Source organism: Hypomesus nipponensis, chromosome 19 (genome assembly GCF_054491055.1).
Source record: "Hypomesus nipponensis isolate SF chromosome 19, ASM5449105v1, whole genome shotgun sequence".
Lineage (NCBI taxonomy): Eukaryota > Metazoa > Chordata > Actinopteri > Osmeriformes > Osmeridae > Hypomesus > Hypomesus nipponensis.
In genome coordinates this window covers 17,606,373-17,619,044 of record NC_140379.1, presented here as the reverse complement: position 1 = coordinate 17,619,044, position 12,672 = coordinate 17,606,373, and the positions used below count along the sequence as shown (strand labels likewise).

The 12,672-nt window shown below is 47.4% G+C and overlaps 1 protein-coding gene across 1 annotated transcript; it reads left to right on the top strand.

Annotated features, from left to right (window-relative positions):
- Nucleotides 1-45: 45 nt before the first annotated feature.
- atxn1l (ataxin 1-like) lies at nt 46-9,920 on the top strand. The gene is made up of 3 exons (XM_084682842.1): nt 46-180; nt 1,621-2,803; nt 3,285-9,920. The coding sequence occupies exons 2-3, from the start codon at nt 1,736-1,738 to the stop codon at nt 4,677-4,679; spliced, it is 2,463 nt and encodes an 820-aa protein (XP_084538968.1). The 5' UTR covers nt 46-180; nt 1,621-1,735; the 3' UTR covers nt 4,680-9,920.
- Nucleotides 9,921-12,672: the final 2,752 nt, after the last annotated feature.

The window sequence follows — 12,672 nt, the reverse complement described above, 5'->3', positions numbered from 1 at the left end:
GCAGGAAATCGAATGTAGTATGTGTGACGTCATTTCAGAGCGCCGCTGGGTTTTCGTCTGCTCTACTGGCCTCCCAAATGGGCTCGACTCATCAGCCCTGATTTCATCTAATTTCCCCAAGCATTTCAACTCTTCACAACGCGTAAGGGACGAAGGGCATAAGCACGATGACAAATGGTGGTAAGTTAAGCATATGGGAGTAAAAACTGACCTTTTTAGAGTGTAGATGTGCTATAACTAACTGCGAATATTAGGCGAGGTAAAGCTATCTGAGCTAGCCATCTAGCTGGCTAACGTTAGCCATCGCTGCTAGCAGCGTACAGACAGTAGTGTTCGCTGCATACGGTGATGTCCTGTCAAGACATAAATTATGACGCTGAGTGGCCTTATCATATATTAGTATTGAATAACTCCTAAAGTTGTGCTTTTCACCGAATACTAAAATGTTGACAGTTATTATGTCAATGATATCATGAGTCTAAGTCAGTTATTGCAAACATTAAGTGAATGACCCAACACAGGAACCACCCATGCTAGCCACAAACTAGCTACTAGATTAAGCTAGCTACTTTGACACACCTAGTTAAGTTCTTATAAAAAAACGCGAGTACAGTATAATGAAGTTGGGCTGCATGTCTATTTTACTGTTGCGACAATATCGACTCTTTTTAGTGGAAGTCCCATTCTATGAACTACATTGGTTACTGTACAGTATACGACATCGGTGGTAATCTGTTTCAATTCGCGCTAATCACTGTTTTAACACAGGGCAGCTACTGGCTGCACCTCGCTGCAAATATAACTGATTTGCACAGAGTATTTGTAATTGCGGCTAATTGTAAACGGAATGCTTGCACTGAAGGGTAACGTACTTAAGCTACTGAACGTGGAGAGGGGCATGTGACATAAGGATGTGCTAAAAATATTTACAGAATGTTTATGAAGCTTTACTTTGATTTGTTTGTGGGCGTGGACGTTGTGGGTGTGTCTTTATAAATCTCATATCAATTATCTTGTCTGTCCCCTTGCATTCTCTTAATTGAGTTTATTTCTGATGGAATACACTGCATCATCTAATAATAGCACGATGCAATTAGCTTAGGAAAAAATCCTTCTGGATTTGGAATCATCCATCTGAAAGACGGTCCTTTTTATGGTTGCAGTTTAAGTGTAGTAATCTTTCCTATCTCCATCTGTCTCTGTGGATATTGTGACTCACTGTGTCAGACAGTTAAACTCTAACCCTAATATGACGTGTTGCCATGGTAGACTGAATTGTGCAGTCTACAATAAGAACTGAAGTGACTGTGTCTACACCTAATCATATACTTGTTTGAGCCTCTTGTAAACGTCATTCAGGGCTATTACTATTATTAAAACACTTTAATGTTTAGAATTTAAGTGATGTGTTCTCATATGGTGATGACTGCATATTCTGTAATTAAGTGACACCGTTTCCTTTCATGCGGATACTGTCGCTGTCCGATGTTTAATATTTTGTGACTTGGTCACAAGTATGCTGAACATGTGTATGGGGGTTGTATGTGTAGGGATGGGATTGATATAAACTGTCAACTTAGGATAGCTAAAGGGTCACACTGTTCCTCTTGGTGATTCTAGGTGAAGCTGTGGATGAGGTCAGCTGGAGGTTCTCAGAGCTGGTTCCCGTCGTGCTGACTTCTCTCAAAGCTTAGTCAAGACCGTCACACACCCAGACCACATCCCCCCCGACGCCATGAAGCCAGTTCATGAGCGCAACCAGGAGTGCCTGCCTCCAAAGAAGAGGGACCTCCTAGTCAATAACAACAACAACAGCAGCAGCAGCAGTAGTAGTAGTGCTGGAGGAGGAGGAGGAGGTGGTGGTGGTGGTGGTGGAGGTGGAGGTGGAGGAGGAGGAGGGGATGAATTGTCCACACAGAGCTCAGGGGCCGGTGGTGACACTCAAGGAGGAGGCCCAGCCAGTGAGTGGCTGCGTACTCAGCCTGGCCTTCATTATGGCCTGGAGAGTGCCGACGGCATGGCGGGAGTGCCCGTCGACCAGTACGGCATGCTCTACAAAGTGGCCCTGCCTTCTGTCACCTACTCCTCGACCAGTCTCCACCCAGTGTTGAGCCACATCTCGCCAGCCTACACTGTACCATCTTCTCTCCTTCAACATCCGGGTATCCCCTACCCACCCCTCGGATACGCCCAGATCCCCCATTCCTCATTGCAGTTCATCAGCTCCCCGTATGCCGCGGTCCCTTACGCAGTGCCCCCAGGCTTCGTCCCCAGCTCTCTGATCTCTCCCTCGGGCGCCATTTCCCAGCAACACTCGGTCTCCCACCTGGTCCCCTACCCATCAGTCATCCAGGAGGGGGTGGTCTCCCCTCCTCCCCACGCCCAGGTGTCTGCCCATACCTTTGCCAAAGTCGCCGCGTCGGGCGGGGTCCCTCTGATGCTGTCCTCGGAGCAGGCCGCCCAGCAGCACCTGGGCGCGGTGGGCGTCCTGCCAACCATGGAGCTCAGTCCGAGAGGAGTGCCAGTCTTCTACCATCCGCAGGGCACCAGGGCTGCCCCCACCGTCCGGGAGCTCCACGGCGGGCAGCAGGAGGCCGACAGGGAGTTGAACGGAGGGGAGAGGGAGCAGGGGGCCAGGGAGATGCTCCAGGACTCGGTGTACGTGGCCAGGAACGCTCGGCTGCTGCAGGTGGCTTGTGGCTCGGCAGCGCTGGAGCACCTTCAGGACAGGGGCCTGAAGAGCCGTAGGCTGGAGGAGAGGGCCTCGCCGGGCCAGCGCAGCACCCCAGATACCGACCTGGAGGTGAGATTCCCCCCGGTGCTGCGGAAACGCATCCCTGTTTAAAACCAACAACCGAAAAATGGCCTTGTGTTAAATGGCAGGTTTTCATGAGGCAGTTGCAGAAATGTATCATATTCTGACATGTTTTTGAGTGTAGTTGTATTTTGGGTTTTCTGTCATGCTTGTTTGACTTCATTATTTAATGTAAGTACTTTTTTTTACTGTTTTCATGTTTGTGAGACAATTGTCTTTATGTCTTTGCACCACCCACTTCCTTGCTGCTTAGTTGTAAATGTGTAGAGCATTTGACAACTATTCCTGTCCTCACACCACGGTGTCCACGAAAAACAAGAAGTAGTCTGATTTGTGGCTTTAACTTAAGCCTATATACATGTACCAAACACATTTTGACTTTACTTTGAGGCAGCACATTTCCGGAAATGTTCGTGAGAGTAGTAGACTTTCATCGTTTCGTAAAACTGACGTGATTCCGCTCCCTCAGGTCCAGCAGGTGGTGGGTCGCCTCGCCTCTCCGGGCCAAGGTGGAAGTGGAGTCCGCAAAGAGGTGTCCTTCGCCCCCTTGAACCTGTCCCAGGGCTCCCAGAGAGGCAGGGAGGCCCACGGGGAAGCCGGGGGGCGGAGTGTGTACGCGGCTTCCCCTGCGAGCTACGCCGACCCCAGAGTGACCTCTCTGCAGCAGCCTGGTCACGCCGTCATACTGGCCAATGGCCAGCCGGTGCTGGTCCCTTTGGAGTACCACCCCCACCATCAGCAGCAGCAGCAGCATCAGCAGCAGCAGCAGCACTACCCCAGCCAGGCCAACGACGTCTCTCCATCTGCTAACATGGCCTCCCCTACCCCCTACACTAAAGCCTCTGACCCCCAAGCCAGAGTGTGCCTCCCAGACAGGGCTGCGGCAGAGCTGCTAGCCGTCGAGCAGCCCTCTGCTTTAGCCCTGGCAGGCCTCACCCAGGCCCCTGCCCCGCTGGCAGCTCCGGCCCCCGCCCCCTCCAACCCCTCCCACTTCATGAAGGGGGCGATCATCCAGCTGGCCACGGGGGAGCTGAAGCGCGTGGAGGACCTGCAGACTCAGGACTTTGTCCGCAGCGCCGAGGTGAGCGGGGGGCTGAAGATCGACTCCAGCATGGTGGTGGACATCCGCGCCAGCCCGCAGCGGGCCGGCCTGGTGGCCCTGCACTTCACCGTGGGCGAGCAGCAGAACAAGGTGACCATCGACGTCCCCCCGGAGCACCCCTTCTTCGTGTTCGGCCAGGGCTGGTCCTCCTGCAACCCGGAGCGCACGGCGCAGCTGTACGGCCTGGCCTGCCACCACCTCCAGGTGGGAGACGTGTGCGTGTCCATCACCATGCAGCAGCCGGCCCAGCAGCAGAAGCAGCAGACCCCCCAGCACCAGCAGCAGCAGGCCCCAGTCAGGACTTCCACCAAAGCCAGCTCCACGCCGGGGCCTACTCCCCAGCCTATGGGACCCCCCGCCCCCCAGCAGCCAAGACCTCAGCCCCAAGTCCGAATGGATCGCATTCACCGAGAGAGGGAGAGGGAGAGGGACAGGGGGGATAAGGAGGAGCCCATGCAGGTTGGGAACGTCGGACACGGTGAGATGCCCGCCAGACCAAATAGGACTTCGGCAGAACACACCCAGAGCCAGAGCGGTTACTATTTGCACACGGAGGGTTCTGGTCGTGCCGGGGCGGGGGTCGTGTCGCCTGTGTTGGGGGCGTCTCAGAGACGCTGGTCGGCTCCCGGCCTCCAAAGATACGCCATCAAGGGAGAGGAAGGGACGCGTCCTCAGATGAGTGCCTCCGGCTCTTCGCGGCCCTCCTTCATCCCGCAGGAGGTCAAACTGTCCATCGAGGGGCGCTCTAACGCTGGGAAGTAGCATCAACTACCGGCAGCACACATCACCGGCACTAACAGAGCGAGAAGCATGAGCATTAGCGAGAGAGAGAGACATAGAGAGAGAGAGAAAGAAAGAGAGAGAGAGAGAGAGAGAGAAAGACAGAGAAACAGAGAGAGAGAGAGTGAGAGAGAAAGAAAGAAAGAAAGAAAGAAAGAGGATAAACAGTGAGAATGTAGCCTCAGAATGTTTGAGATTTTGCACACCTAATGAGAATAGAAGCTATTTGTTTTCATCTGATCTTCCCTCCCTCGCTAATTGGTTAGTTGGGTCTCCCTGTCTGGAGGCCAGTCGGAGGTGTCATGTCAGTGGTCAGGGGCCTGGGGCTGTGCTCTCCCGGCCTTGGGAGAAGTGACGGGGGAGACAACGCAGCAGTTTCGAGAGCATGTAGCCAGCTGGTTAATCTTCCCACCAAAGCCCTCACTGCACCTCCCTCCCTCCTGTGTTTCCACCACTCCCAGCCGTACCCATGTCAGAGGGGACTGTCAAACCCACCGGACTCCCTCGTTTCTCTCCAAACCACCCCACCGGGAACCCCAGAACTGAGGAAGAACGTGCTTGGTAATGCTCATGTGTGACACAGGGTGTGCTGAAGTCAAGCACTCCCAGCTCCTCTCTCTTCATTCCCTCTTCTTTTCCTGCCCCATTGCGATCATGGTTCTGTTACCCTCTAAAGCCCCCTCAGAGAGATCCTAGCCGAGACACGCTGGGCCTGATGCTGTCCCCCAGCCCCAGAGGACTTACAATCAACATATTTATCAGTCAATCAGTCTGTTACAACTCAGACACCAGGAAACCACCCTTCACCCTGCCCCCCCCCCCCCCCCTTCCATTGTGATGCAATAGCATTCCAGTTTTGTGGCGCCTTTCCCGAAAAACCTCACTTCCTGTACGCACCCAACCCCATCTCCACTCCCGAACCCCCACGCCCACCTGCCCACCTGCTATACCTCACAGCCCTCCCCCAGCCTGGCTGTTAACTTACCGTTGACTGTCGTCTCTGGCCCGGAGGCACTGGGCTGGTCGCCACCAAAGCCACCTGCGGGAGCCAAGCCATCCTCCGTACCGCTGTATGGAGCACGAGCTGGCTGCTGGCTGCTGGCTGCTGGAGCTGGCTGCTGGCTGCTGGCTGCTGGAGCTGGCTGCAGGCTGCTGGAGCTGGCTGCAGGCTGCTGGCTGCAGGCTGCTGGAGCTGGCTGCAGGCTGCTGGCTGCAGGCTGCTGGCTGCTGCTCAGGCAGCAATCCCAAGGTGGAAGCCAGGAACAGCCATCCATGATGTCCCCTCAGGCTCCTGCCCCCTTAGTGCACCACCAGCCCGTAGGTCTGAGGTGGGGGCCGTTCAAGGTTCGAAAAGTGGAGGGTGGCCATAGCCCCCAGTTTGCTCAGTCTTCGCTCAGTTACCAAAATCAAAGCAATAGTTGTCCGAGCACAGGGCTGGGTGACGTTCCCTTTCCCTCGCACAGCGTGGAGCCAGGGAGGTCTCCTCTTTTGGTTCTTGTGTGGTCAGGATGCACGGTTTATGTGTCCGACCCAAAACTCTTAACCCTGACCTGATCCTGCCCTGATTTCAGAGGTGATGCACAATTTTAGTATGAATGTTTGTTACTTGTACATTTGTTTCAGATTCACAATCAAAGCATGCCTTTGGCATTTATCTCCTTGTAAACCGTGTATTTAATTTCAGAGAAATGGTATCTCTCACCCGGTGGACTAATACGTTTAGGTTCTAATCACTGATATTTTTGGTGTGGCTGGTTTGTCTGGTTTTATTCAAGTGTATCTCCAAGAGAGACTTGATTGGAAGTGTTGGTTAGGTTCTTAGTTGGTCTCTGTTATGTTCTTTCTTTTGGTTATTGTCTCCTGATCAATGTACAGTGTAGGACCCTGTATTATTTTCATGGCAATATTTCATTTCCAGGGGATCTTAAGATTGTCTTGTATTGCACATAGAATTTCACACGTTGATTCACACTGACCTTGTAATGGGAATCACAAGTGATTTTTATGAAGGGAATATGTTTTTGTAGTGTTTGAACTTTGAAGTATTCTTAAGGTATTTTTGGAGAGGGAAAGAGAAACTGACTTGCATGGTTGACACTGTTTACAAATTAGCCAAGACGAATGCTGCAGTTTCCTATTTCTGACAAAGATTTCAGTCACTTAGAACCTTCGAAAGGATGAAATTAATATTAAGTGCAATTAAACCCCATGTAAATCACTCATGACATTATTGTGATGATGGCATTCCATATAGCAGACAGACATAGACATTCCCATAATCTAGCGAGAATCTCAAAGTTCCAAATTTATTTTCCTTTTTTTTTTTTTTTTTACTGTAAATGTAGTGTCACCAAAATGTTTAACCTCACTCCTGTTTTTAATGTCACTTTTGAACTGGCAGTGTTTGTCTGCGATGTGTCATTGTTCCTGTTTCACGCGTGTCATAAGATGTGCTCAATCACTGATCCTAGCATTAACGTTCACTGATACTGTGTAGGAGTGCGCTGGTGTGTTTGCCCGCGTGTCAGCGGATGTCAGAGCTGGTCTGTCCCTCTCCTGGACACTGAGGTGAAGCCACATCCTTGTGTGCTCAGTCCTGCCTCCACTCTCTCTATATATATAGACGGCTGAATCAGAACGAGTCCGTACTGCCCATCCCGTCCCCCTCCAAGCCCTCCGGACTCCAGAGCCCCCTCCCCCCCGAGAGACGACCTCAGCCCGTTCTGTGACGACGAGTCAGGAGCGGAGCGTTAACCAAGAGCTGGATCCACCTGACATCCTCTAGTGCCGTCGTTTGAACCGACCCTTTTATATCGGATCAAACGAGAGGCTCGGAAATAAACGTGGTGGTCAAATGGCCAACCCGAGGCGAGCTAGAACGAGTTAACGCTTGCTGAGAGAAGCAGTCGCGCCGCCACCGACACGCACCGTGCATTTCCTCTCAGTAATTACATGAGTACGTTATGAGTTTAGTTGTTTTTTTCGCGCTACAAGCAATAGTAGTACACAAAATACCTGAAAACCTTTCATGTAGTCTTAGCATGTGCTATGCAGTCAAGTCTCTGAAGCGTTTGGTTCTTCAGCGCCCCAAATAGGGCACGTTTGTAATGTATATAAGAAGTTGGCTGATGCAGTCATTATACACTGATCTCTTGGGTTAGTTATTCTTTACCAGTGCCCTCTAATGGAATGTGAATATGGGGTGTTGTTTAATTTTGGGTTTGTTCCCCCCCCCCCCCTGTATGTAGAACAGACGCTTAGTGGTCACTGACCTCCTTCATACAGCACAGTGTTATCTTAGCAGTGACTTCCACCATACGTTGCCACACACCAGGAGCCGAACACGAAAGACGACGTGTGCCACCTCCGAGTTCGTACATGTCTGCGGGTCCGCTCCAATCAAAGTATTCCGGGTGAGATGTCTTCATGAGGCCCACGTGGTGCGAGCAGTGCCTCCCGTGTCTTTACCTCTCGTCGTTCTCCGGACAATTTCGGATCGTTTGTCAAGCTGGTACCCACTGGTATGATCAGGGCAGTTGGGTTACGCCTCCCTGTGCTCCATCAGAATCCCCGGGCTGCTGGTGCAAGGTTCAAGGAGTTGTCTCAGCAGCTCTTCTCTCCTCCTGGCTAAGAATGACAGGAAAAGGTTGCCAATGTTTAAGTCCGCCATTGACCTCACTGTTCTTATCCAAAATACTTGTAGTCTTTTATTACTAGGATTTTATTCAAGAAACAGAATTGCACTAATTTGCCCTTCATTGTATTGCTTTAAAACAAATTGCTGGTTAATTGAAGAGTTCTGTACACAATCATGAATCAGTCACTCAAGCTTTGTGTGCATGTGTGTCCAGATATATTTAGTAGGGTTTTATATTAGAATGATCCAGCTTGTCGATAACGCCTTAAGATCTGCTTCGTACAATGAGTTAATGGAATGATACATGCAAGTGACTTGGTTATCACGTTTACTTTTCCGACAGAAGAAATAGACTGCTCTTGGCACTCCTGTTCTATTCAGAAGCAGAAACGTGTGGACGTTGCCTCAATCTGTGTGTGTGAATGGGTCTCGTTGAGGAATCGTGTCAGGGCCAGTCTTTAGGGCTGCCAGAGCCTGGACCAGTAACTCCCTGCTAGAAACGTTTTTACTAATTAGTGATGGCCAACCAGGAAGCACACCATGTGTAATATGTACAGGTTGCAAAAATTCCCTTCCTGCTGTGAGATATCAGGAGTGTGCACGCTCACAAACACTCACATGCACATCTTAACCTCTCCGTCGTGGTTGTTGTGGGGGTTGGAGGAGGTATTTTGGAGGTGAAAGGTTGCGCTCGATGTCGTTGAATTTGTGTCCTCTGTCTGCTCAGACTGTCTGTCCAAATGGGTTGTTTCATTCGGGTATGGAGAGAAATTGAGGAAATTCAAAGCAGTTATTATGGTTTATTAATTACGGTTTATTAATCATTGTATAATGATTGGTTGATTTGTTCTGTGAATATGGGTAAAAGGCTTTATGATCCCTGTATAATGTTCCCCGTCGGTTCGGCCCAATATCTTGTATGGCTGAGGTGAATCCAGGAAGAGCTGTTAGTGTTGCTGCCAGGCACTAAAGATGCAGAATTAAATCAGGATATTTGGAATGGTTTCAGAGTTTTAAAGAGTTGTGTGTATTTTCTAATTTGACATTGTACTTTTGGCACTAAGTGACACTGCTTTTTACGTGACGTGTGACCAGTTTTAAAAAGAAACGGCAACTTTTTTTTCTTTTTATCTGCAAAATATATGCAATGATGTATATCTAATATTAAATCCTCAAGTATAATCCAGGTTGTATAAACTTTGTATAGTGAGTTTTAATATTGTATGGCCGTACCATTATTCTCTTTATCAGAAGCCTTAGAGTTGTCTACCCAAAGTGCTCCCTTAGAATATCCTACACCTACCTGAACTTTACAAAGCATTAATAACAATATTTTGTTGCTTTTTTTATTTGTACCCTTTTTGAATAAAATAGATTTGTACTGTATATTTGTACCTCTCTGTGAACTACTTAGGGCAGTTTTGTTTTTGTTTTGCTGTTTTAATTATATGTACTTAAGGACACAAAGATATTGTATTTTTATTGTTACAGCTAACTTCTTGGAGACATTGCATTTATCATGTTTGTTAAGTAAACACAATATAATATATATATCTATATATATATATATATATACTATTACCCTATGTATGTGTCATGTCATTCTTTGATGTCTTCTTTAACAGGCTCAGGTAAGTGGACTGAAGAGGCCAATAGTTTGGTTCTGGATTGGTCTTAACCATGATAAAAAATAATGGCCTATTACTCCGTATTGGCCAGGTGTGAATATGCATTGTACCTCTGAGATTAATATAGACTTCAACTGAGATTGATACAATTCTTTTTCATGTGCGTTAATCTGCCTGCTCTATTCACACAAGTTGCCTTTGGACAAGGTAGTTGTGTAGTTAAGACAGAGCTTTGTGGAGTAGATTTCTTTTGGAGAGACACACGAAGGCACTGACCCTCACACAATGTGATAAAGTCAATGTTTATTTCCACATTCTATTCCCGGTTTCATGACCTGTACACCTGTTAATGCAGTAACAAGGTGGGCTTCTCGAAAGAGGCCATTCAGTGTGCATGTGACAACAGAACTAGCATTACACAACAGTGTTCTCACTTCTGGTTACCCTCATTCATTTTGGCCTTTTTTAAAATAAATGATTCATTTTGTAAACATGGACATTACAAAAAAAATATCCTTATATGGGCCAAAAGTTCATACAACATATTAAGATTCTTGTTTTTCAATGAAACTGGACAGAAACAGGCAGGCATAAAATAATAGAACACAAGCTCATATTGAACCATTCTAGGACAAATGCAGTTTAAAGTCATGCATATATCTAACTAGACACACTGCAAGTCTGTGCTGGTCAAAAGCACAAACGTTACCATGGAATTGAAGATTGTTTTCCTTTTAATGTCAAAATAGCTTCTTACACAGCATTTTTGCTCTGTATGAAAATGCCGACAACAATGTCTGAGAATACCTAGTATTCATTATGGTAAGATGTCCATACACTGAGTAGTCTACATATTTGAGAAGTTGATCAATCCTGTATCAAAAGCAGTTCTGATGACCTGGTGCATGACAACTTTGTCATGAGCATGGTCATGTAGATAATGATATGACCCTGTTGCCATCAGCTTGTGAACTAGATTCAGACTCTAACTGTCCATGTCTCAGAACTCAACACGCCTTCCAAAGTCGACAAGCTGATTGTGGCTGTGGAACAAACACCTGCATATGTGGCTTTATGTGACTACCAAACCATCCCATCATGGCTAGGGTCTGAGAAATGGACCAGGGTGCTGAATCTAGGGCTAGAGGCTTTCACTGAGTTGCATTGCCTGAGTTGCACAGTTCTATGCATTTGAGTCCATTTTCTTTTTTTTTTTGTCACACTGCATAGTTTCAAAAGAAAGTGTCAAATGTCCCTTATGAATACATGTATACCCCTGTTGCATAGAGGTTTGAGACACTCCTAGACTAGTGATTCAGGACAACTGAAGTATCCAGTTCTAGTAGTGGTAGTTACCCTGCTCCATAAGAACTGGTCAAGGAGTGGCTCAAACAGAGAACCAGTCTTGGTTCCTATCTTGAGGAATATTTCAGAACAAAACTGGGCCAGTTTATATTTGTGTGCAGAGCTCAGATGTGAAACATTACAAATAGGAGGTAACGATAGAGGCAAAAAAAAAAAAAAAAAAAAAAGTTATCTAAAGAAAAAAACATAAATAAACAGAATCAATTACAGTACGGACATGGCAAAATGTATCATTATCTAATTTATACCATTGAACAAAATATTAACCAAAATTAGGTTTCACAATAAACTATATTCACATTGCATAAATATGTTGGAATGAGGTTATGAAGACAGAATATCCCTCTGCTTGCAGAGTCATCAGGGATGTTGCCATGCATGCTTCCCCATAGTCAGCTAAAGCACTCTGCAATGAGAGAAAACTGGAAAATATTTGCTAATATACTCACAGAATTCCAGAGTATGGGCGCAAATTGATTATACACTTATTATAATATGTATTATTATCATTATTCAACTGAGTTTAACAGCTACTCATTTAACGGTTTAATGAGGTTCTCTCAACTGATCAGTTTAAAGTTTAGTAAGCATTCTCACATCCACAAAACGTCTTAGAGAGGTAACTAACGTAACATACAGTACAGTAACAGCAGCAGATTGGGATTGCATCAGCCAAACGCAACAGAAGTTGTTGGGTAAAATGTAGGACATTGTTACCAACTTGGCAAAGCTTACAGAATGTTGAGGTTTGAGAAAAAGAAATAGAATAATAATTACATATTGGCAAAGAGACCTTTAGTAAAAGGCAGTGTACATTGAGTTCAACAGGGTGTTATGGAATGGAAAAAGAGCATTGTTCAACATAGGGCTTAATCAATAGGATACAGCATCTATAATGATATCGCCATGACTCTACGATACAGTTAAATTTTTGCACTGCGATGTATCGTACCATGATATCTTGTTACACTCCTACTTGTTACACACAGATAAACATGATCAATCAAAGAGGATACAATTTCTCCCTGGGTCGCCATGCAGTTCTTTATGAATGTTGTATCCTATCAAATAGTGAGTTGTGAATGATCCTGGTGTGCGCACACACACACAACCAGGGGAATGAACCCACATCCTCTGTAGACTCCGGAACAGTCCGTGAGGAGCTTTGGAAGCTTGTAGTCAGAACTTAGGCCACAGGACAGAGAGGGCTCGGCCACAGCCCTGAATGAGGTAGTTGGTTGGGTGGATATGAGCTAGCTGGCCAGGGACCAACATTGGCAGCGCGAGAGGGGGGGGGGGGGGGGGGGGGGGGGGGGGGGGGGAGCTGTAGCTACCGGTAAACCCC

Excerpts from the sequence above, each read along its gene's own strand:
- atxn1l (XM_084682842.1), top strand. The coding sequence starts at position 1,736 with ATGAAGCCAGTTCATGAGCGCAACCAGGAGTGCCTGCCTCCAAAGAAG. Across the intron at positions 2,804-3,284 it reads CCCCAGATACCGACCTGGAG|GTCCAGCAGGTGGTGGGTCG; the intron begins GTGAGATTCCCC and ends CCGCTCCCTCAG.